At 38.0% G+C, this 26,994-nt stretch overlaps 1 protein-coding gene across 2 annotated transcripts in view; it reads right to left on the bottom strand.

The window, feature by feature from the left end:
* RAB3C (RAB3C, member RAS oncogene family) overlaps positions 1–26,994 on the bottom strand; it is a 272,838-nt gene that overhangs the window by 29,501 nt on the left and 216,343 nt on the right. For both annotated transcript variants that reach the window (XM_025447524.3, XM_025447523.3), the window contains exon 4: positions 23,238–23,362. In XM_025447524.3, coding sequence (XP_025303309.1) covers positions 23,238–23,362 — 125 coding nt within the window. The remainder of the gene's footprint in view (positions 1–23,237; positions 23,363–26,994) is intronic.

Here is a 26,994-nt window from a genome sequence, read left to right as displayed (position 1 = left end):
ACAACTAACATACTGAATGGAGAAAAATTGAAGCACTTCTTCTAAAATAAGAAACTAGACAAGGATGCCCACTTCCACCATTCCTAATCAATATAGTACTGGAAGGAAGAAAGTGTCCAAGATAGCAGCATAGGAATACCTTTAAGTCATCTTCTCTCAGGGACACAGCGTCTGTACCTACATATAGAGCAATTCCTCCTGAAGGTCTAAAAGGTTCCTGAGCAGCTTCTGCACAGGAAAGAATAGAGGAACTACATACAAAATGGCGTAAGAGACAGAGACATGGTAATCCCAGTGACAATACTCTTGATGCTAGGAATAACAGTAAGGAGACTATCACTGAGGGGCCTGCATGCAGATTTGCAACTTGGGGCTCAGTGGGGGAATAAAAAAAGAGTTCCTTAAAGGGCAACTAGACATTAACCAAAAGAAATAGAGAAACCCATTTACTAACCTTAGAGCATCTACCAAATGGAGGACCAACTGCTGGAATGCTCTCTGGGGTCAGAGGTGGTGATGAATACCATTTCTGTGTACCCCCTTCAACCTGACAGCCCAGATGGAGGCAGGGTCCAGGAACCCTAGGCAACCTGCCACCTCAGTGAGCCCTGCACCCCTAGCCCACACTAGGTTGTATTGTTCCCCCAAAGCATACCCTTTCCCCCACCCACCACAATGGCAGTGGGTCACAGCACGTCATAAGTTGATAGAGATGCTTCATCCCCAGCCATCTCATCAGGGTGGCCCTGGCATGCACCCACTCCCTCTATCCATCCTAGCATCCTCCTCTGAAAGCACCTGGTGTACATCCACTTCACCCCTTCTGCCCCACAAGAGTGGCCCAGGAGCACAATGCCCCAGGAACCCCCCAGCCTCTGCCACCAGGCACTATGCAGGAAACATCCCTACACAAGGCTACTCCTTCAAGATTGGGAGGGGCAATTGTTTCCTTTAATACACAGAAAGTCACACAAGACGAGGAGAGAAACATACTCAAAATGAAAGAACAAGGTACAATTTTAGGAAAAGAATGAAATGAAACAAAGATGAGCAATCTACCTCATAAAAAGTTAAAAAATTCAGTCATGGGATAATATTGAAATGATTTTGTTTGGGGGACAGATGCATACTACACTTATGGCTGTGAGCAGTGAGTCTCATACGGAATAAAATATATAGTACCAGAAGTTCCAGCTAGAGCTTTTACTCAAGACAAAGAAGTAAAAGGCATCCAAATTGGAAAGAAGACAGTAAACTGTTGCTATTTCCTGATATGATCTTCTATATTGAAAGTCCCAGAATCCATCCAAAAAAATAAAACAATTATAGTAATATGGCATGTTACAAAATCAACATAAAGAAATCAGTTGCACTTTTTTTTTTACACTAACCATAAAGTATCTGAAAAATAAAGCTATCCCAATCACAATAGCACCAAAACCAGTAAACTACCTAGGAATATCTTTAAGCAAGAGAAGTGAAACATCTATACATTAAAAACGACAAGTTTGCGGAAAGAAATTGGAGACATAAATGGAAAGGCATCTTGTGTTCAGGGCTCCGAAGAATGAGTAAAACAGCCATACTACTCAAAGCTGTCTACAAATTTGATGCAATCTCCATCAAAGTTACAGATATCCTTCATAGAAGTTAAAAAAAAAAAAAAAGATCATCCTAACATTTGTGTGGAACAACAAAAGATCTCAAATAATCAAAGCAATCCTGAGGGAAAAGAACAAAGCTGGGAGGATCATGCTTCCAGATTTTGAACTATACTACAAAGACAGCAATAAAACCATATGAAATAGGCACAAAAATAGACATACAGACCAAAAGGATGGAATAAAGAGCCTAACATTCAATTCTAGCATGTATAGTCAGCTAATATCTGACAATGGAGCCAAAAACACTCAATGGGGAGGGGACATTTTATTCAACAAATGGTGCTGGATAAAATTGAGAGACACATGCAGAACAATGAAAGTGGACTCCTATCTCACACCGCTCACTAAAATTAAAACAGATCGAGGACATAAACGTAAGACCTGAGGCCATACAACTCCTAGAAGAATATGCAGGACAGGAGCTCATCTATATGGGTCTCACCAATGATCTTCTTTTATGTGAGGCCAAAACCACAATAATGCAAGAGCAGAAACCAACTACCTCAAACTAAAAAGCTTTTGCACAGCTAAACAGTTAACAAAAGGAAAAGACAACCTACATTATAGGAGGACATTTTCACAAAACATAAACAAATAAAGGGTTAATATCCCTAATAGGTAAGGAACTCATAAAGCTTAATAACAAAAAGACAATGTGATTTAAACATGGCCAGAAATATTAGGTATTTTTCCATAGAGGACAGTGAAATGGTCAATGGGCACGTGCAAAGATGCCCATTACTAATCACTGAGGAAATGCGAGAACCGCAATGAGATATCCTTTTACACAGGTTACAAGGGCTAACATCAAGAAGACAAGAGACTCCTTAACTGGGGAGACCTTGGGAACAAGGCAGATTCCATTCATACGGAAATGTAAATTGGTCCAACCAGCATGGAAAACAACATGGAAGTTCCTCAAGAGATTAAAAATACATCTACCGTATGATCTACCACTTTCACCTCTGGGTATACCCAGAGGAAATGAAATACTCATAGGAATCCTTTCATACCCAAAGGAAATGAAAAGATTTGACCCAATATGTGTACTCCCATTTTTATGATAGTATCATTTACAATAGTCAAAATATGTAAACTCTTAGATGAATATAAAGATGTGATAATATAAATCATGAAATATTCTATAGCTATGAAAAAGGAGGCTCTCCTGCCATGCGCAACATGGATGGACCTTGAAGATGTTCTAAGTGAGAGAAATCAGAGAAATACAAGTACTGTATGCTATCACATATGCAGCAGAATCTACAAAAAAAAAAAAAATCAAACCTGTAAAAAACAAATGGTGTCTATCAGGGAATGAAGGGGTGAGGGGGATAAGATTTATAGTATTTAGGAGTAGAAACTTAGAGTGAATAGTAAAGTAAGCCATTAGAGATCCAATGCCTGGTATTACCAATATAGACAACACTGTACTATAATTATGTGCATGATACATATGTAAATGTATCAAAGTAACACCTATACACCTTGAATTTACACAATGTTACTTGTCAAATTTATTCAATTAAAATAAAATTTATGTGGGGCATCTGGGTGGCTCAGTGGTTGAGTGTCTGTCTTTGGCTCAGGTTGTGATCCTGGGGTCCTGGGATCAAGTTCTACATTGGGCTCCTTGTGGGGAATCTGCTTCTCCCTTTGCCTGTGTCTCTGCCTCTCTCTCTTTCATAAATAAATAAATAAAATCTTAAAAAATTAAAAAAATTATGTGAAAAGATAAAAAACCAATTGGAATACTGAGGGGCTTTGGGTATCTACAACTGGCCCACTTCACACCTCACGTAGGCACTCTCTCCTGCTCCACCTTCTCCATCACTTCTGTCTCTTTTGACATGAAATATGTTTCAGTCATTCTTTTTTTAAAATTTGAGTATACTTGACACACGACGTCACGTTACTTTCAGGTATACAACCTAGTGATTCAACAATTAAGTTATGCTTACCACAGATGTAGCTACCATGTGTCACCATACAACACGATTCCAGCACCATTGACTAGGTTCCTTATGCTGTACCCTTTATTCTCATGACGTGTTTATTCCAAAAATGGAAGCTTATATCGCCACCTCCCTTGCACCTGTCTTGCTCATCCCCACAACCTCCTCCCCTTTGGCAACCATCTTGTTCTCTGTATTTATAGGTCTGATTATAGTTTTTGTTTATTCATTTATATTCCACGTATAAACACAATCATACGGTATTCGTTGTTCTGACTTATTTCACTTAGCACAATACCTTCTAGGTCCATCCATGTGGTCTTAGATGGCAAGATTTCATTTTTTGATGGCTAGTTAATATTCACCTTTGTATACATATGTCTGTTCACATAGTTTTCCACTGTGTATTTACATACGTACATACCACATCTTTTTATCCATTCTTTTATCAATAGACACTTGGTTATTGTAAATACTGCTGCAATAAACATAGGGGTGCATATATTCTTTCAAATTAGAGGTTTATTTTTCTTTGGGTAAATATCCAGTAGTGGAATTCCTACATCATCATCATCAAGGGTATTTCCATTTTTACTGTTTTTGAGGAAATGCCATATTATTTTCCACAACGGCTTTGCCACTTTGCATTCCTATCAGTGGTGTATGACGTTTCCTTTTTCTCCACTTGAACTCCTGTTTCTTGATACCAGTATCTCTCTTCACAGTGGAAAAAATTTGGAAGCTACGCAGAGGCCTTGTCTCAAGAAAAAGAAGAGTACAGTCCTTTACTTTTGTGAAACAAACCGTGTCTGAATCTCACACTTGGCAGCTTCATTTAGTTATTTATATCATATGTCTGTCCCTTATACATTTTTTTTAATTTCATTTTTTTAATTATTTTTTTTAATTTTTATTTATTTATGATAGTCAGAGAGAGAGAGAGAGAGGCAGAGACACAGGCAGAGGGAGAAGCAGGCTCCATGCACTGGGAGCCCGATGTGGGATTCGATCCCGGGTCTCCAGGATCGCGCCCTGGGCCAAAGGCAGGCGCCAAACTGCTGCGCCACCCAGGGATCCCTGTCCCTTATACATTTTTGAGTTTATAACCTTCAAGACCTGGCTGGGTTCCCACTCATCTGTAAGGTCTTGCTTAATGACTGCAGCCTGTCCTGGACAATCACTGCTCCATACCAATTCTTCTACAAGATATTTGGAACTTATTAGTTTCTGTTTTCTATGAGGGATATAATTTGTCTAACATACCAGTCACCCTTGTAGCCATTTTAAAGTGTACAATTTGGTGGCTTTTAGTATATTTACAATGTTGTGCAACTAGCACCAATAATTCTGGAAGATTCATTACCAAAAGAAACTGTATCCATTAAGTAGTCATTTCCCATTCCCTGGTTCTCCCCTACCTCATACTAAGGGCATTTTCCTCCTCAATTAGTTGTGCATCCCATCAGGTCTGCTCTGTATCCCACACAGTGCTTAACCCAGTGCCAGTCATGAGCAGGTGTCCAGCAGATGTTGGCTAATTAAGGGATGGATTGTTGTTAATTGGCTGGGAGAAGGGGTGGAATGGGAATGCAAAAATGAAAGAGAATCAATTTTTCGGTTTTTGCTTTTTTTTTTTTTTTTTTTTTTTTTTTGTAGTTAGGAAGTGACCGAACCTGTGAGTAATATTCTCAGCCAAATTATTGCTGGGGAGTGTGTATGTGTGTATGGGGGCTGTGGTTACCAAGCAGACTTCAACATAATATTTTGTTTTTATCCTGTAGAAGAATTATGCCATGAAACAAATCAAACCGCCTCTATTCAACTGTGAGGAAAGACACATTTCTAATGTATTTGAAGAAATGCAGGGTTGTTACACGCTTCAACACCTCATGTTGAGAAGTGAAGGTTTCAGTGAAGAGATAAGGATCACATGATCGGCAGACTGTTCAGCTACAAATGGGTGCTAGGTGTTTTAAAAGTTCTCTTAAGTAAGTTTAATATCTCCGCTCTACTGTAACATTTTAATAGATGTTCAATGACAAAGGAGACAATTTCCAGACAATTTTATGAATTGTCAACAACAGAATTTTTGCAAAGACTATTTAAGAAAATGAACTGTCAATAACTTTCTATGTATAGGATTTCAGTTTACAATAACATTTCTATGCATTGTCAATTAATGGGTTATTTTCACTATGAGGGATCTATATGAAAAAGAGCAAATAATGTAATAAAATTTCAATTAGCAGGGCCCAAACTAATTAGATTTCATTGTGCTAAGGTTGTAGAATCTTCAATATAACTGACTGAGCACATATTATGTGCAGCTACTGTAATAGACATTTTGCATTTATTTCCTAATCCTGAGACAAGCCCCATGAAGTACTTATACACTGGTTATTTTAGAGCTAAAAACAAACAAACAAACAAACCTGATTTGGTCTTTTTTGGTAAAACAGAAGAGGAACTGAAGTCTAACAATACAGCCTGTATTCTTAATCTCTTTTTACAAGCCTAATGCTCATCTTCATATCATCTGGCAGTGCCCCACTCCAACATAATAGACTTCAGAGCGGTCAACTTCATAAAAATGTTCTTGGGGGTCCTTATCCACTCTGAGTAATATGTATTAATGTTTCCCTATTCTCAAAGTCAGGAAATTCTCAGAGTCTAAATCTAGCTCTTTTGTACGGTAATGCAGCCTGGTTGTCTTGTCCAGAATAGATACAAAAAGCATGTAAAGCTTTATAGAAATTATTTTCATTCACATAGTGATAGGTTCTGAAAGGTTTAATTAAGTCATTTCTCAATAAATCTCCTATCTGGAAAAGGAGTCATGACTTCAACAGCCGGCAGAGAGTTTGTTCATTGAGTCCTCAAGGCAGAGGATGAGATGATGAATCCTCAATCTTTAAACTATTTTCTTAGAATGGCCATTTCTTTGTGAAATAAAGCAAATCCAGGTTAATACCAATTAATTAAAGGGAAAAGAGATAGCATCAAGGTATTTTATCAAAACTTATATGGAAAACTTCTGTCCTGATGACTTTCCTGGATAAAATATCGTGGTTTATTCTATACATGGAGCGGAAAGAGGTTCCTACAGGCACCAAAGAGAGTGTATCCTTGGAATTGGGCGTTGAGACAAGAAAAAGTCACCCACTGAGAATAAAGGTACTAAGTAAGAACCACAAAAAGCATGAGATTAATCATCTCCACATTTCATTTCAAGGTAGACTACCAAGTGACTTTCTGGGAGAACATGTCATTTCCCAAAATTCTTTAAGGGACTAGGCTGTCTCTCAAATATCTAGCACACAGGGCTGGATCTCTCTCTTAGCTGCAGCCTAATGAATTATAAAATTTCTAAGGTGCAATCATCAAAAGATATTGGAATTGGTCTGCTTGGAGTCAGGAAAAAGCCAAGTCTGGATAGAGACTGCTTTACTGTCCAAGGTGATCAAAGGAGATGGGAGAAAGCCTGGATCAAGCAGTATGGGTATTGAGGTTTGCCTGCCTGCCTATTCCACTGGGGTAAGGGAACATTGCCCTCACTCACTGGTATTCCCCTTGTTTCACAGGCCTGGCACATAATAAGTACTCAATACAATAAGGAATAAATGAGTGAACATTACTGGACTCCATTTCTTTGATCTGGGGCCATGGAGAAGCCTTATGAAATTGAATGCCTTTCCTAAGGGTATTTTTACTGTTGGTAAGAGGATGTACTGATTACCTGACAGGAATATTATCAACTACATGACATTTACATTTCTCAGTACAAATAATAAAAGGCATTTTTAATTAGAAATCGGTCCCTTGTGAGTTTGGTTACAGTGATTTGTTCCCCCACTATTCCCAGCTCTGATCATTTTGCCCTGAGAGAAAAGAAAGAACATTGGCAAGTGTGAGAGCCTGATGAACAGACCTGATCATCCACCAACCTCCCCCACAAAGCACATATTTCACAATTCAGCATGAACAAACAATTCTTAATTTGAGCTCTTTTAGCTCTCAAAATGTACATTAAATTCTATCCAAATGCTGCAGTTTCTTTCTTATACCTGACTTTAATTTTATTAAGTAACATGAATACTAGCAATTTTTGTTTTTAAAAACCAAATAAAAAACAAAGCGAGCAGTTCACACAAATCTCTGTTACCCAGAACTGTGTCTGTTTTTAAATATTTCACATAATAGATTTCCAAGTTAATGTGAATGGCAAAAAACCCCAACTTGAACAATTTTAAGAAAAGGAGAGCCAAATTCCGGTAAGAAAAATGAGAAATGACAATTTTGTTAAATGGGGCAGGAGACATGCGAATTCAAGACTGGTTAGATCCACAAATGGTAGAAAGCAGTGAGAATTTGGAGGCTGCTAATCAAGAACATGTCTAGCATTTTGGTAGCCCTTGAAGGATCTGGACTCATGGGTAATGGGGATATCCCAGAGATCAAATAAATGTTGGCAGAGATCTGGAGGAGGAAGGAGTATGAGAAAGGTCACCCACATAAATGAGATTGACTGAAGAGAGCAATCAGTAAAATAGGGAACTGCCAAAGTCTTGAGGATTCATGAATTGGAGAATGTGAGGTCAAGTAGAAAGGAGGTCTAGAAGAGAAACAAGAGTGTTTTACCCAAAGGTGCTTCATGGGTGGCCGATCATGGGTTGGAAGAACATTATCATCCAAACTGAGTCATTTTGGAGATTGAAAGAGGGTGTTATTTATCCTTACACTGGGAAATGAGCATAAACTGAGGCTCTCCTAAGCAAACTGGCATTCAACGTAGCTTCATTTATAAGGAACAGACACTTGCTGGGGAGCACACTGCACCTGCCAGTAAACAGTGGATATCCATAGGTTATGATATAATGGGAGGTCAAAAGTTACTAGTAATGGGAGAGCTCCAATGAGACAAGGACCAACAGAGGTAGAGGACCCTTCCTGTACCACCTCATGAGTAACAGGACACCTAAACCAGCCCAAACCCTTTAAAATGTACCCTGTTCGTTTATTTTATACCTCCTGGGCACACTTAGCTAAAAACAATGAGCCAGTGGAAATGATGTTCAGATGGTAGTGCTTCTCTGCAGAGAGCTGTGTACAGACAGGTACTTAGAGTCTTTAAATAGGATTTTTGGGGCTCCCTACTGAATCTAAAAGTTGGCAATTCCCATTATTTCATAAACATTGTACTTAAGATTTAAGTAAGTCTTTAAAAGCTGCTGAAGAAAAAAATCAATACTTTTTGAAACAGGTGGTCTGAGTTTTAAAAATAGACTTCAGGGCAAGGCTCTCCTCTCCTCATTAGAGTTTCGGTCTCCCTCAACCTGGCTTTATTATAGTATTATTTTCAGAGAGATGAGAAGTGAAGATTAAAAACTTGAAGGAGAAAGCATCATTATTTGTTAAAGTGGGATGGCTGGAGGCAATAGTGCAGGTCTCAACCAGACAAGAAAGCTTTAAAATGGTCAAGGTGAGAGGATCTACCACTGGGACCAATCATACTTCTCTGGCATGGATGCCCCAGCAAGCTAAGTAGACATGATTGGGTCAGAATGAAGCCCATGAATTGAAATGAGCTACAATGAACAATTCTGACATAGCCATGAGAGCCAGATCTTAGGATTTGCTTCACTTTTTCATAGCAGTTTCTTATGTTATACAAAAATGCATTTAATGGAGAAACTCTTAACTGCCTCTCCCTGCCCCCATTTAATTTCATAGAAAAGGGTGGCTATCTGCATTTGAATAGTAATTTGCTATTATCTTTAGAAGGAAGGATTTCAGGATTCCTGTGCAAGACTAATTCTTTCTGCTTGCTCACTAGACTTGTCCCATTCACCCTATGGTTGTTTCTCCACCAAGTAAAGTATCTCCATTCTCTGCCTCTTTCCAGGCAGGTTAACATGCTGATTTTACTCCTAGGTCTCCCTACATGAGGACTTCAACTCATTCATTACTCAAGCCAGACACCTAAGATCATCTTTTACTCTCCTATATCCTCAGCCTCCAGGATCCATTCACCAATTTTTTTTTTTAAGATTTATTTGAGATACAGTGAGTATGTGTGCAGGAGTGGGGGAGGGAGGACAAAGGGAGAGGCTGAAAGAGAAGCAGACGCTCTACTTGGCAGGGAGCCTTATGTGGGGCCTGATCCCAGGACTCTGGGATCACTACCCTGAAGGCAGACACTCAACCAATTGAGCCACCCAGGCACCCCAAGTGTCATTATTTCTATTGCCTAAACACTTAAAAAGCTCTCTTTGCATCTGTATCCCCACTTCCACTACTCAGTTTAGATCTGTCCTTCTCTAACCTCTAACACAATCAGGTGTTACAGAGGGAGGATCTAAATAAAGAGTTCTCTGTTGTATATTAGTATCACCATAAAGAGCTAAGGCACGTTTGGACTCCAGCTTCAGAGATTTTGATTTATGGGGCCAGTGTGTCTATGTGCATGTGCTTTCTCTTTTCCCTCAACAATCCATCCTCTAATCAGGGGTCTCCAAATATTCAATACTTTATTTCTTCCAGTTTAAAAAAAAAAAAAAGGTTTAGAAAGAGTGATGTCATCATCATGACATCAGCTTTGTGAATCATTTTTTTTCTCTCCCCTCTTATTTACTATGAAATGGACATTTGTTAACTAAATAAAACTGCCTCTGCACATTACACCAGGACACCCAGGAGATTTCTACTCACCCCTTCATCAGAAAGTATATGGATAAGACCTTGAAGGGGGCTGAGACTCCAAAGCACTTGGTGAATTTGCCCTACTCCCACTTGCCACAGTAGAATGGGGGTGAATGGGGGAAGGAGTTTAGCTGGAGAGTACTATGCAGGACAGACACTCACTGGAGGTGAAGAATTTATATAAGTCAAGCTGGGATCCTTTGAAAGGGTATACAAAACCACAAACCTTTAGCTAGACTAAGAAAAAAAGGATAGAAGACTGATAACTTGATAAATTAAAAAATGAGACATTACTACTGATACTATAGAAATACAAAAGATTGTAGAGACTATTATGAGCAATTGTATGACAACAAATTACGTAACTCAGAAGAAATGGATCAATTTCTTGAAACACAAAACCTACCAAGACTGAACCAGAAAAAGAAAATCTGACCAGACTAATAATGTAGTAAGAAGATTAAATAAGTCACTGATATCCCTGATGAATATAAATGTGAAAATTCTCACCCAAATCATAGCAAACTGAATTCAAAAATACGTAAAAAAGACTATAAACCATGACCAAGTGGGATTTATTCTTGGAAAGCAAGATGGTTCAACATATGTAAGTTAACAAATGTAGTAGGTAACGATAGGATGAAAGAAAGCTCACATAACCATTTCATTAGATGCAGAAAAAGCATTTGATAAAATACAATATTCTTTCATGATAAAAAAGATTGACAGCTTTGATATACAAGGAACATAATAAAGACCAGATATGACAAATCCAGAGTGAACATCATACTCAACAGAGGAAAAGTGAAAACTTTCCTCTAAGATCAGAAAAAGACAAGGATACTCACTCTCACCACTCATCAGTACAGTTCTTGAAGTTCTACCTAGAGCAATTAGGCAACACAAAACATTATAAGAAAAGAAAGAAGAAGTAAAGCTGATGCCACTTGCAGAGAATAGGATTCTCCTTATAAAAAAATCAAAAAGACTCACCCGAAAAAATAATTGTGGTGAAGTTGAAGGATACAAAATCAACATACAACATCATTTGCATTTTTATACACTAATGATGAAACATCTGAAAAAGAAATATATACAATCTTCCTAGTCACAATAGTGTGAAATCCAATAAAACACTCAAGGATAAATTTAACCCAGATAGTGAAAGATCTGTAGAATGAAAACTACACGAGGTTGCTAAAAGGCATCAAAGCAGATACAAACATATGGAAAGACATCCTGTGTCCATAGATCAAAAAGATTTATATTGTTAAGGTGGCCATATTACCCAAAGCTATCTATAGATTCAGTGCAATTCCCATTAAAATAACAAAGGCATTTTTCCCAGGAAAAAATCTAAAATTTGTATGAAACTACAAAAGACCTTCAATAGCTACAGTTATCCTCAGGTAAAAGAACAAGTCTTGGAGTTACCACACTTCCAGGTGTCAAACTATAGTTCAAAAATACAGTAATAAAAACAGTATGGTATCGCCACAAAAAGGGACATGTAGACCAGAACAGAATAAAGAGCCAAGAATAAATTACTGGTTACACGGTCAACTAATATTCAATGAGGTAGCCAAGAGCACCCAGTGGAGAAGGGGTGGTCTCTTCAACAGATTTGGATACCTATCTTAGACCACTCATAAAAATTAAAATGATCAAAAGCTTAAACTATACCTGCTACTATAAAACTCCTAGAAGAAAACATAGGAAAGAAATGTCTTGACATTAGTCTAGACAATGATTTTTTTTTTTTTGCATATGACACCCAAAGCACAATCAACAAAACCAAAATTCGACAAATGGGAGTACATAAAACTTAAAAGCTTTTGCACAGCAAAAGAAACAATTTAAAAAATGAAAAGGCACCCTACAGGAAAGAAGTATTTTCCAAACCATCTATCAGATAGAGAGCTGATATCTAAAATATATAAAGAATCCCAACAACTCACAATAAAAAAATAATCTGATTAAGAAATGGGCAGAAGAACTAAATGGACACTTATCCAAAGAAGTCACTCAAATGGCCAGAAGGTATATGAAAGAGACGCCAACACCTGTTACAATGGTTACGGTCAAGACGATAAGAGAGAACAAGGATGTGGAAAAAAGGAAACCCTCATACACTGTTGTTAGGAATGTAAACTGGTCCCACCACTATGAAAAATACTAAGTTTCCAAAAAAAGAATAGATCTGCCATACGATCCAGCAACTCTCCTTCTGGCTATATGCCCAAAGGAAATGAAAACAGAATTTTGAAGAAATATATGCACTTCCATGTTTATTACAGCATTATGCACAATTGCCAAGATATAGAAACAATATCCACCTATGATGAACGGGATGAACGGGTATGCAAGTTGTGGCATGCGCGCGCGCACACACACACACACACACAACGGATATTATTCAGCCATGAGAAAGAAGGATATTTTGCCATTTGTAACAACAAGGATGCGCCCTGCACATATTATGCTAGGCAAGGCAAGTTAGACAAATTTAAGTGCTCTATGCTATCATTTAAATGTGGAATTCTAAAAAGCCAAACTTGTAAAAACACAATAAAATGGTGGTTACCAGGGAAGGGGGATTAGGGCACAGGAAAGATGTTGAAGGGTACAGTCTTACAAGAGGTAGTAAATAAGACCCTGAAATGTAAGGCACAGCACAGCAAGTATAGGTAACAATATTATACCATAGTCATCCAACTTGATAAGGCACTACAACTTCATCATCCCAACTATTAAAAAGACTAATTATACAGTGCTAGAGGTGTTAATTATCACTACAATCACATTCAAATTATAATAATTTAATATAAACATAGGAAACTTGTATACCTTACATTTACACAATGTTATAGTTCAAAACTATTTCAATAAAAAAAAGGCAAAACAAAAGCAAGATTTGATGGTATTCAATATACAAATATTTATAAGTTACATTGTACTATTGGAATAATACATTATAAAAGCCAACAACCAACCATTCCTATAGTCTTCAGAGAGGGGATATTTATCTTATAAACTCTTCTAACACTGAGTCCACATCTCTATTATGGCAATATATATGGACTTTAATTTAAAAGCCTTTTTTTATGTGTCCCTCACTAGACTAGAATATGAAAGAAAGCTTGGGGAAAGGGCGGGGGCAGGGGCAGAAGTTTGGTCATAATGTTGTTTGGCTCAGTGCCTGGCCAATGGGTGGTGTTCAATAATAGTGAATGACTGGATAAGTGAATTAATAAAAACCTGCAATGAATTCCCAAATTACTCAGCAAAGTATTTAGCTCCTGTCACCCTGAAGAAATGAATTCTTAAGGTGGCCTCGTGGTTGCAGTTTGGGATGAGAATCTATGGCACATTTATTTTTAACTCAATGACATGCAGTTCCAAGGATACTTAGCCAAATTCTTACCGAACCCACTAATTATGTACTGTTCTGTAACCTCATACTACTCTTCTGACCACCAAAGGCTTTCTTTGAAATGTTGTAATTGTAACTAGTGGCCACAGGGGGCCAGATTAGGGTAGTTTATAAGGTGGTCAGTAGGAAGCCAACTTTGTAGACCAGGTCCCTGAGGTACAGTAGCATGGTTCCCAACTATGAAAAGCATCACATAGTACAACTTCACTCTGCTGGCTCTTTAGTAATCTGCCTCTTAGGGTTTTTTGTTTGTTTTTCTTTCTGTTTTTACTGTATATCAGTGGTTCTCAATCATGACTATATGTTGGAATAATCTGAGACTTAAAAAAAATACAGTTGGGTTTTGGTTCAAAATGGTGACGTAGGAGAAAATTGAACTCACCTCCTACAGACACAACACATCTGCAACACATCCTACATATGGAAGAATCTTCTGGGGAAAAAAATCTAAAAAGTGGCTGAGAAACTCCTACCCATTGGGTGAACACGAGAATGGCTGCATAGAAGTGGGTAGGAGAGACTGGGATACCATCTTGCTATAAACTTCAGTCCTGGCTGAACCATCTACAATGAGTAAGGAACCCAAAGCCCAAAGCTTTTGGTTGCGGATCAAAGCATTTAAACCCCACATAGCATGTCAAAATTTTATGAACTCCTCCTAAGAGACAAGTTCCCCCCAAATATCTAACTTTGAAAATGAATGGGGCTTGCATTCATGACACTCACAAATTGTGGTAAACTGAGAAAAATCTCTTAAAGGGCTAGCACACAGACTTAAAACCCCAAGGCCAAATGCAGAGACAGTCAATTGAGAGACACCCAGACTTTATGTCAAAAGGCTCATTTGCTAAACTTGAAGGATCAGCCTGAGGGGCACCCATTTAATTTAACTCACATCTAGAAGTCTTTTCCAAAGAAGACATTTGGATGGCCAACAGATACATGAAAAGATGCACATCCCTAATCTTCAGAGAAATGCAAATCAAAACCACACTGACATATGACTTTACAGCCAGCAGAATAGCTAGTATGAAAAAAAAGGACAAGAAATAACAGGTGTTGGCTAGGACAGGGAGAAAAGGGTATCTTAGTGCACTGTTGGTGGGAATGTAAATTGGTGGGGCCCTTACAGAAAGGGTAATGAGGTTTCTCAAAAAACTAAAAAAGTACTGTGTGATCCACAATTCCATTTCTGGGTATTTATCCCAAGAAAACAAAAACACTAATTTGAAAAGATATGCACTGCTGTGTGTATTGCAGCATTATTTTTATAAGCCAAGATACGAAAGCAACGTAAGTGCCCACTGATAGATGAATGGATAAAGACCATGTGGTATATATACACCATGAATTATTATTACTCAGCCATGAAAAAAAAGACATCTTGCCATTTATGATGATATGGTTGGACCCAGAGGGTATTGTCAGAGAAAGATAGGATTTCACTTATATGTGGAACATAAAAAATAAGCAACAGCAACAAAAGAGAAACAGACTCATAAATACAGAGAACAAACTGGTGGTTGTCAGAGCCGGGGGAATGGGGAGAGGTGAAACAGGTAAAGGGGATTACAAAGTACAAAACTCCAGTTATAAGATAAATTGGTGATGGAATAAGAAGTACAGCATAGGGAATATAATCAATAATATTCTAATAGCTTCATATGATGACATAATGATGACAGACAGTAACTACACTTATCACGGGGAGCATATTATAGTGTATGTAATTGTGGAATCACTATGTTGTATACATGAAACTAATGTAGTACTACATGTCAGCCATACTTCAATTAAAAAAAAAAAAGTTAAGAATCATTGAAGCACCACAGATGCAGAGAACAAGATTGATGGTTACCAAAGGTCGAGAGTGATGGGTGGACAAAACGGTGGAGAGGGACAAAATGCACAAATTCCCAGGAACAAAATAAATCAGTAATGGAAATCTAATGTATAGTATGATGATTTAGTTAATGAACTGTATTTTTATTTAAAAGTTGCTTTGAGGGTGGATCTTAAAAGTTCTCAACACAAGAAAATAATTTCTATGTATGTTAACAGAGGTTAACTAAAATTATTGTGGTGATTGTTCTGCAATATATATATATAAATATAAAATCATTATGGGTACCCCTGAAACTAATATGATGTTATATGTCAATTATTTCTGTAACAAAAGCAATTTAAAAAAATACTTTGGATCCCATTCATGAGATTTCAATTAATTGGCCTGGATATGGCTTGAGCACTGAGATCTTTTTCAGAACTACTTCAGATCCAATCTTCCTTCTAGATGTATTTCCCTCTTTTTGCTTTGGTCTTGCCTGATTTGATTTTTCTGAGAATGAAGGGAGACCCTATCAGTGTTCTGAAGCCCATATGTAACTTCTGAGTTAATTCATCTTTCTTATTTCTGGTCTCAGAGCACTCTGATGTGGCTCTCTCAGTACATCAATTAAGACAATAGCAGACTTAAAATACGTTGATTTTTCATTACTTAGAAGGGAACATAAGTGGTTTTGATTACAGATTCTGTAAATATTTTTATGATTTGTTTTAGAGAGATAATGAGAGGGAGCAGGGCAGGGGAGGGGCAGAGGAAGAGAGAAAGACACTTGAGCACTCCATGCGGAACACAGAGCACCTTGGGCTGGATCTCATGACCTGAGCTGAAACCCTGAGATCATGACTTGAGCCGAAACCAAGAGTCAGACACTTAACTGACTGCACCACCAGGAACCCTGTAAACTGGTGTTCTAAAGGTACTAAGAAATTGGTATATAGTTTAGTGCTATTTCATTGTCATTTTTAAGGTCTACAGAGTAAGGCATCAAGAATTTCCAGAGGTTGTAAAGCACAAAATGGCTAAAGAATTTTCTAGTTTTAATAAACTGATAAACTAACGTTGGAGGAGACTCCAGAAAGATGGACATTTGTTGAAAGGGGAAATCACATATTTGGGTGAGATTGCATTTAAGAGAATTTATCCTTAACAATGATGTCGTCATTTTATAGCGTCTTCCACTGGAAGTCTGTAGATCACTGGAAGACTGTGGCATCCAAGACCAGAGTTTGAATAGGCTTACTATTATATGGGACCTTATTTCCTCCTGAACTATAAAATAGAAAACTAAATTCACTGAAGACCTATTCTGTGCTTCATGGTTGTACTAAGGATATAATGACTCAAGAGTGAGCACAGAAGTCAGGGAAGGTATGATGCTACTATTATAATTATCTTCAACAAAAAAACATATGAAAACAATCTGGCTGCTTAAGGTTAGACCACATGGATCCAAAAGTGCATGGTTCTCATGACAACATGCTTTGTATTACTGCTATTGCCTTTCTTTCTCTTCCCTGGGTTGGTAGTGAAAGACAAGGGTGGTTGACCCTAAAAGATTCATAGGAGCAGAGCGGATTAGAGAATCCAAGAATCAGAATTCTCAAGTTAGGCAACCCTGGGTTCATGCAGGCTCAAGCAGGAATCCAAAGCATTTTCACTAAAATCCAAGGAGGGAGACTTTCTTGGATGAGTTATAATGATGGTCCATTCACCTCAGTTAGCTTGTCTCTACCAGTGATATCAAGGCATATGAGGCAGTATGGTCAATGTGCCCAAATGTGCCCAGTATGGTCAATGTGCACTTATCCTTAATGAGATAGAAATGTTCACAGGGAGTCCAAACTCTTTCAGCCATGGTGGGTCTACCTTTGATTTATCTAGACCTTTTATGAAATAATGATATATCCTGCCTACACTTAGAGACAGTCAGTTCCTTTTGTCTTTGTGATGTGAAGGAGTATCCTCCATTTATTTGTCTTTAATTTACCTCTTTCTACTTCAACAGATTATTCCAACCAAAACTCTCAAAGGGTTTGGTTAAGCCAGTCTTTATTGGAACAGTATGCTTCAGAGTATAGACAATTTTGTCAGTCCTCATATTCTTTTTTTTTTTAATTTTTTACTTATTTATGATAGTCACAGAGAGAGAGAGAGAGAGAGAGAGAGAGAGAGGCGGAGACACAGGCAGAGGGAGAAGCAGGCTCCATGCACCGGGAGCCCGATGTGGGACTCGATCCCGGGTCTCCAGGATCGCGCCCTGGGCCAAAGGCAGGCGCCAAACCGCTGCGCCACCCAGGAATCCCCAGTCCTCATATTCTTAAAACAGGAGCAACTATCTACTCATACAACTCCATGCCCCTCCTCCACTCTTCAAATTGCACTTGTTTTGATGATTTGCACTTGTTTTCCAGGTGTTTAATTTATATATTCATGATAGTTCATTATATTTCTGATATACAGACCACATGTTAAGCTTCACAACAGAAAAGATACATATTTTATGACTTCTTGATGTCACTGTGGGTGTTTAATAAATATTTGTCAGATGGACAATCAAAACAAAGTAAGTCATTACATTGGTGAAATCAGAGGCAAATTTTACAGATTGGAAAAGTGGCCAAGTGTTAACATATTTTACAGATGTCACAAGTCCTCATGGGGTCTCTGTGCTGGACCAGGGGGAAAGATGGGTCTGGAATTTAGTAATAATTACATAGAATATCTTGACAGTTGTTTGGCTGCAGAGTACTAGGGACTAAGTATCTATTACTTGATTTAGGAAGAAATATTAATGCAAATAGAAACATTTCAAAAATGGATTCTTACAAATTATTTATAAAAAAATCACTTCTCAATTTTTTTTTATCTGCAGGCTTTGTTTCTCTGACTACATTTTTGGCAAACTTCAGAATTTCTGTATTTTCTGTCCTTTCCAAGCTTATAAAAAAATTCAAATATTCTTTCATCTATAATTTCAAGGGAATACAAATCCCTTCCCTTCCATAAAATTATTTGTTCTTATTTCTACTTGAATGAGCTTCTATTTTAGGAAAACTTTAATGATTTCTATTTTTTCTCATGTAATATTAAACAGCTTTACCTTTAAAGCTTAAGTTTTAATATTGTGCATATATGCACATATATGTGCCATCTTATAAACCTGTTTAGATAAACTAGAAATCTAAGATATTCCTCTATATTGTTACAGGTACATGCATCTGTAGTAAATGTTAAAAACATGCATTGAAAGGATAATATCAACTATAGGATAATGTTCAGCTTCAGGGACAGTTCTCCACCCTGTCCAAATGTTTGCCGCCATCTAAGCTACCATTCTAAAATTAGTATTGTGTAAGAGGGTATTTCTTAAAACTGTAGATTCCTTGGCTTCAACTTCAGAAACTCTAATGCAGCAAGCTTGAGTTGGGTTGATGAATGTGCACTTGAAAAGGAAACTTGGCCGAGTTAGCTGCAGATGATTAAAGAAGCATTTTAAAACAAAAGTATAGAATATGTACAGCTATACGGGGTGGGGAGAGGATGCAGCTCCAGGGAGAGGGCAGCAGCGAGAACAAGATTTGGTTTCATTCTTGGTGGGAATGCAAACTGGCACAGCTACTGTGGAAAAAGTGTGGAGGTTCCAAAAAGTTAAATTGGAACTACCCTACCATCCAGTAATTTCACTATCAGGTGTTTATCACCCCCAACCAAAACCAAAAACAAAAACTCTAAAGGGATACATGCACCCTTACATTTATAGCAATATTTATAAATGTCCACTGCTAGATGGATAAAGATGTGGTTTATGTACATATATACACTATGTAGTATATATGTATACATGTGCATACCCACAGTGGAATATGATTCAGCCACAAAAAAAGAATGAAATCTTGTCATTTGCAATGACATGGATGGAGCTACACAGTATAAATGCTAAGTGAAATATATCAGAGAACAAAAAATACCATATGACTTCATTCATATGTAGAATTTAAGAAACAAAACAAATGAGTGAAGGAAAAAAGAGAGATAAGCCAAGAAAGAGACCCTTGACTGTAGAGACCAAACTGATGGTTACCAGAGGGGAGGTTGTGGGGGTTGGGGAGAGGATGATATAGGTGATGGGCATTAAGGGATGCGCTTGTCGTGGTGAGCCTAGGTGATGTATGGAAGTGTTGAATTACTACATTGTACACTTAAAACTAATAAAACACTGTATATTAATTATATTGGAATAAAAATAATAAAAAGATTTGGTTGTCATGGTCTGTGCCAACAGTCCTAACCATGGATGTGGATGGGGGATAATGAAGAGTGGTGGGTCCAGGAAAGAAAGCCAAGGTGCAAGAAGCAGAAAGACAAGGGCTCTTCCAAGCAAAGAGAAGGTACGGCTGGAGATAGAGGAGGAGAACAGAGGGCCTCATGGGATGGAAGCCAAGAAGGCCAAGTTTACAAGGAGGGTGTAACCAAAGGGCCAAATAGAACAAACAATGAAGTAAGGGAAGGCCAGAAAAATGCTTGTCTATTTCATCTATCTCAGGTGCTACGTTTGTTCCTGGAAGGTAGGGGATGCTATTACCAGCAGCTGACACGTTGTGAACACTTAGCAAAGGCTTGGTGAACTACACTGGACTGACAAGGGCGACTGTCATACAGGTATTTCAAAGAGCTCAGCTACAATTCAGTTCCTTCAAGTACCCGTACTAGGATAAGCAAATGTTATATGGGTTTAACTACCCACAATGGAGAATTAATTGTAACCAGACTGATAGATAGAACAGTGATTTTCAATCATTTACCGAAATGTGAAAATGACACTTAAAAACAGTGCCTAACCTCTTTATGTAAAGGAATTCTTGGACAATGGAGTTGTAATTTAAAAAAATAAAGCAAAGACCTTTAAAATCAAAATCAAATTTGGGTTGCGAGAATGGGTTATTTCCATGCAGATGATCTCTCATGATCATTTGTAGAAGTGTGTGCAGTCATGAGAAGAACAAACCCCATTAAAGGAGGTAAATGACTCTCCAAGAATGCACAAGTGTTGGTTGCTATGACAACTGCTGGGTTATATTAGAGAGCAAAAAAAAAAATCAATTAGAGACCAATGGAAGCACTTGCACAGGCGCATAACACATTTCTACCTCACAATTTCAGGAACTTTCCTACAGTTATGCATTGCGTTAAAAGGGTTCATGTTGATGCCAGTCACAGGCTTAATTCTAAGAAAGGTCACCTTCTACATGCATTCCCATCATTCTAATGTTCCCTTCCATAACCTGCTCTTCTGAACACCCAAATAATTTTTTAAAAGAGTTTATGCAGTTACCTGGCTCTTTTGTACTGGTGACATTAAACAGTACTTGCCTTCAATCCATTTTTATTTGAACCAAACAATTTTCAGGGTTATATGGAGAGAGACAATTTATATCTGTGGAGCAGATCCCCCACCCTCAACGTGGCGTAAGCCTGACTAGTGAAGAAAATACAGGGAAAGAAGAGATGGTTTCAAGAAGCCACTGTGCCAACTGGGTTTCTTTTCTCTCTTGGTGATCTACTCTTCTCCATTCCTAACTTCTTAAGGTGCTCAGAGGATTAAGGGGGATTGCCAAGTTTTTCAGAATTTTAAATAAAAATGTTGTTAAAGTGACAGAATGAGACAGCCCCTGTGAATGAAATGCTAAAGGCTCAAGAGCAATCACAGAGAGACCAGATTTCAGCTATGTGACTTTCTCATGGGCAACTCCACCAACATTCGGTGGAAGCGTTCTTGTGGTCATCGGGTGATAGACAGCCCTTAGTCTAACGAGTGCATTGATCTAGTGAAAAGATGTTCAAGCTCCCAGAATGGACTGTGCATTGTTCTTTTATGAGATTACCACATGATAGAGCGACCCAACTGTGACCCATTGAGAGGGTCTCCGCTTTTCCCATCTGTGCTGCCTAGTACCAGCAGGCAGATCTCACAGCACCCTTTCATAATCATGCTTTCAAATTGTAGGCTGAGGCCCATCACTAGGTCCTGAAATCGATAGTGGGTGAGACCACTATTAAAAGATAGAGGGGGAAAGAGAATAGGACAGACAAGTATCAAAGCGAATTGCATCTAGGAAGGATAAATACCCTTGGTGAAACTTCTGTTTCATTTTCTCTCTGTGCATATGCATGCACTGGGTTGCTAGCTTGAACATACTTCTTACTGTAGGTACTGGCCAAAAAGGCTGGTGAGCCAGAGTCTGCCCTGCTAAGAATACCTCAACGTTTTCTCTTGCGTAAGGAGGAAGGAGAGGGAGAGGGGGAAGGGAGGAAGAGGATCGGGAATAAGAATTCCAGTGCTTTTGCTCTACACATTAAATTGTTCTCCAAATCCCCTCTCTGCTTTCATAAAACTACACTAGGTTCCAATGTTTCTACTCTCCTCTCAATATCCTTGCTCCATAGTGCCCTTTATTCATAAAGCTTCCTCTTCTCTCTGTGGTTTTTCAAAAAACCTTTAGGGTTTTCCTTTAGGGTCCATTCTGGTCTAATCTTGGCATTTAACCCACATGAACTCTGTCCTTTCATCACTCACCACTTTCTAGCTGTTGTGCTCAATTCCACCCATTTTCTCTCCAGATGTCCCATCTGCTTCGAGCTTTGCCTACCTCCTGTCCCACTCTGCTCCCACACCTCCTGGCACCTCTCTCTCAGTCTGCCTCCTCCGCCCCCCCCCCCCCATTGCTTTCCTCTTGGCATCCACTTCCTAGCTAATTATCTTGTTTGTGTTGTCTTGTTGTTTCTGCCTTTTTTTTTTTTTTAATGTCTATCTCTAGATTTCTCACTTGACTGAAAGCAATTTGAGCCCAGGAACTGTAAATCATACATTTATGTACGCCCCATGATATCTGGCACAGCACAGGGCATATCACAGGTGCTCAGTATAAATACCTTAAACTAATAAATCAATCATGATTCCCTCCTGTGCACCAAAACTCTACCCTGCTCACTCCAGCATTTTTCTCTCAAGATACAATGTTTTGTGTTTTAAGAGGGTATTGCGACTTCTAAAGCTCTCTAATATCTGTTTTTTAATCTCAGTTGGTTTTATCAACAAAAACTTGGTAAAGTAGGCATGGGTCATGATACTTATTCTTGAGAGATGAGGACATTGAGTCCAAAGACATTAACAGCAACAACAAGGCTTGTAAGTGATGTCCCCAGAACCAGGATCTATAATGTGACCCATTCTGTGCCATTAAACTCCTCTAGTAGAAACCTGACAACAATCACACATGATAATCAGAAGCTCACTCAATGCACAATGTTGTGTGTATATATATATATATATATATATATATATATATATATATATATACAACTAAGAGATAGCAGGCGAGGCTCAGCCTTTGTTTCTTATAGAAATAAGAATTTCAACACCTGGTACTAGATCAACATTCTGGTTCTTTTGCTTTTGTAATTATGCTTGGATCCTGAGAGTGCCACATAAAGTGGGAGGAAATCTACTTATTACTTACCAAGGATATACTGGCTTCCAATAAAGCGTTGAAAATCTTTTCATTAAGCCCATCCTAGCAATTAGCTGTGACTGTGAGTGTTACAAATAATGACCAAGCTCTGTTTTTTTGTTTATTGCTTACCAAGCTGTTCTCCTAAATGTTGGCCTCTCTCTGTTGAGATCACCCGCTCATCTTCCATGTCACATTTGTTCCCAACCAGGATAACCTGGGCATTATCCCAAGAGTACGTTTTGATCTGAGTTGACCTAAAAGAGAAACAATAGGCAAAAACTGATCAGAGGAGAGCACGACATAAAATGGAGGAGTATGTCCCAGTCATGATGATAATAGCAAAAAAAAATGAAGCCCAAATGCCTGACATTTAGAATTAATTAGTTCAGTGCAATTTCTCCTCTCAGATACTCAGAAATTGCATGAGTCAAAAATCCAGGGGATAGTAGCATTGTATTAAGAATTCTTTTTTATTTGGGATATTAATATTACTACTGTTTTTTCCTTTGTCTCTTTTACCTACACTTATGTAGTACCTCTATCGCTGGAGTGGGCAGCCATCCTGGTTTGCTCACAACATTCCTAGTTTTTGCAGTAAAACCCCCATGTTCCTAGAAATTCCTCAGTTTTAAGAAACTGAAGATGGTTGCTCACTTTACAGCCCACCACAAAAAAGCATCGTTTTCTTTTCTTACAATAACAACTTAAAGAGCCAGGACAATTAGGGCTTAGGAGATACACGGATGATGTTAATTTTTAAAAATTGATCATAAGAACTAATATACTCACATGCTCTGTATTAAGAGAAAAATTCCAGGTTCATATCAAAATTACAATAAAACGGGCTGGTGGTTTAAGTTACTATCAGCAGGATATATAGAATTCTAAATAAGTTTCTAGTACAGATCCTGATGCACACAGCCAGCTTCTCATTTTGAAATTGAGATGGCATTTTAATAGTTCATATTTGCAGGTATAGTCCTGAATACTTCATATAGGTTACATTAATTTAATGCTGAGGATCAGAGAAATATTGATCATCCCTATTTTATCATTGAGAAAACTGAAGCATAGAGTGGTTAAATAATCATCCCAAGAACAGTTAGCTATAGAATGCCAGATTAGAAAATGAAACCCAGGTAGTATAGTTCTCAAGCTCATGCTCTTACATGTGTATCCATCCTACTTACTATAAGTTTGAGAAGTGAAATTCTTGTGCATTTGTTGTTATTTAAGGAAAGAAAAAAGTTGAAAGGAGGCCACATTCTTTAAACCTCCCTCTATATTGGTCATTTTAAAATTTGAGAACAATCTAAGATAGGTGGGAAAGACATATCACTCAGTGGGTGGTCAAGAGTGGGATATTAAAATGTTAAAAAACCAGGATGAAAGTTTAAATAAAGGGATTTGTAAAATGAGAAAAAGAGAAGCTTAGAAATGTTCCTACTAGCAATTGTCAAGTCTTTCAAGATTATTAAATAGAAAATAGTGAGTCTGTTCTCAGCTTCAAGAGAGAATAAAAGAAAACAACTTTAAACTGTAGCAGGAGATCTTTCAGTGAAATGTGATCACAGTCCCTTCCTTCTGAGAAGAAAGGGCAGAGCTGTGAGGCAGATAGTGTTTTATTTCAGAGCTTTCCCCTGAACCAAGTACTAGTTTTCAAATGAGATTAAAATAGCTGGAGAAATATGCTCTATGTCCCATGTGAACTGTCCAAAGCACGGTATATTTTATCAGAAAAATCTGGAGCCACGACCTCTCTGATACTTAAGTTAATAATATATCCCTCTAGCAACGAGAGTCAGCATGTATCCATAAATTGGGAAAACAAAAGCAAACATTCAAAGCTCTAATTTTTCTCACCTCATTTTATGTGTGATCTATGAAAAATAATACATTCTAGTGAATTACGGTGTAAAATGCATGCTACACATGAAGACACCTTAAATCTCAACTGCTAACATGGTTTTATAAAGAAATTCCAAAGGTTCTTTCAAAGGAACTCAAATCTAATTGGATTTCCTCAGGTTATTTTTCAATTATCCCCCACTCCTATAGGCCTTATTAAGCCCAGCCTTCCATGCCTGGAAAGGCTCTAGGAAGAGAGTCCATATGTTAACAGACAAAGCTATCCTGGCGCACAGCTAGAAATCAAATCATCAGAAAGAGGTGAGAGGGGAGTCACAGAAGAGTGTTGTTGTGTAAGGAAGAGGTTGAGGCTAGCATATAAAGTGTATTGCTTTCTGAGTTTACAAGGGACAAATGCTTGAAGAAATTTAGCATTCCGTGGACCTAGGCAAACTCATCCTCTGCAATCCTGTTTGTATAAACTTCACTAGGTATACCTTTGTGAAGGGTAAGGAGAAACAACTTGGCCAGTTTATTTGTGCTCTTAAGCCAAGTTGATGGAAAGCTTACTTCTATTCAACATGTATGAGCATCTCATTTCTGATTTATTTTTTTAAGATTTATTTATTTTAGGGGGGAGGAGGAGAGGGAGAGGGAGGCACAATTTCAAGCAGACTCCCGCTGAGCATGGAGCCTGATGTAGGACTCACTCTAACGACCCCAGACCATGACCAGAGCCAAATCCAAGAATCAGATGCTCAATTGACTGAGCCATCCAGGTGTCCTCCATTTCCGATTTAATAGCCCATGAGGTCTTAGGCTACTGTGACAAGTTACACATTTTTGCAAACACAATATTCCCCATTCCTTTGCAATCTGTAAAAAAATATATATATATATAGTCATGTTTGTATCAAAACCATTCCTCTTCCATTGTTCTTAAGAATTAGTTTCATGTGACCTCCTCAATGTCCTAAATTGCCAAGATATGTTATTTTTTTAATAATTACTAGGGAATTATTAAAAACCTTTACTTTGAAAGCTTAAATAGGTAATGGAGACCATTTTCTTTTAATTGATTAAAATTACAGTCTGGGGCATTTCTGCTGAGATGTACAGAAGATTAATTTGCCATCAAAGTTGGTTAATCTCATTTTTTGAATCACAGGTGTAAATGCCCCAATGTTTGGCTTTGGTTTGACTACTGTGGACTTGTCAATGATGTCCACCATCCATAAAGTAGCTTTAGGCAAAGTGCAATCACCAGCTAGAGGGGATCAGAATCATGCTGGTTGATTTATGAATTACTACATGTCAAAGAATCTAAGATACTATGAATTATGAGATGCAAATTATTTTACAAATGACCAAGGACAAAAATAAGCAGCTATGAAACTATGACACAATGCTTTTACCATAGTCCTATTAGCCACACTTATCCATCATGTCAGCTTCTTATTGCTTCAAAATTTCTTTCATGTATTCTGAGGGACTTAGCAATTTTTCCTATATGAAAATAGTATATGATCATCATTCTATGACTCTCTCAGTAATAAAAGTCAACATACCCAGCTGCTTGTGGGTATCTTTCCTTCCTAAATCCTGAAGATTGTTGCTTTGCAAGAAAATATGAAATAATGGTTATTATTCCAACCCAAGCATTCACGTTACATTTATAACCCTTTCTGCTACTCAAATGGCCCAGAGTTGTGCTTATTTCATCTAGACATAATATGAATTAAGGTCAGAAGACACTGGTGTTGGTAATCTTCTTCTCTTGTCTTCCAACTCAGAATCCTAGCAGTTTATTCAACCAGTTGAAAAGATAGCTCTAATACTAAGTAGGTTTGGGGAAGTCATTCTGCATTCTTTAGGCTCCATTATCTTCATCTGTAAAATAAGGCTACCACATTTTGTACAGACTCTCTAGGGCTGTTGTAGGACAAAGGCAGCTTTAGGTGGGAGGGTCATTCTCTATGTTCAACGTTGTAAACAACTCCTTACAGATGTAATACATTATTAGTCCCAGCTTAGGCAA

Source organism: Canis lupus, chromosome 2, assembly GCF_003254725.2.
Source record: "Canis lupus dingo isolate Sandy chromosome 2, ASM325472v2, whole genome shotgun sequence".
In the NCBI taxonomy this organism is placed as follows: Eukaryota; Metazoa; Chordata; class Mammalia; order Carnivora; family Canidae; genus Canis; species Canis lupus.
Note: the sequence above shows the minus strand (reverse complement) of the source record. Positions and strands in the feature narration are given on the sequence as shown.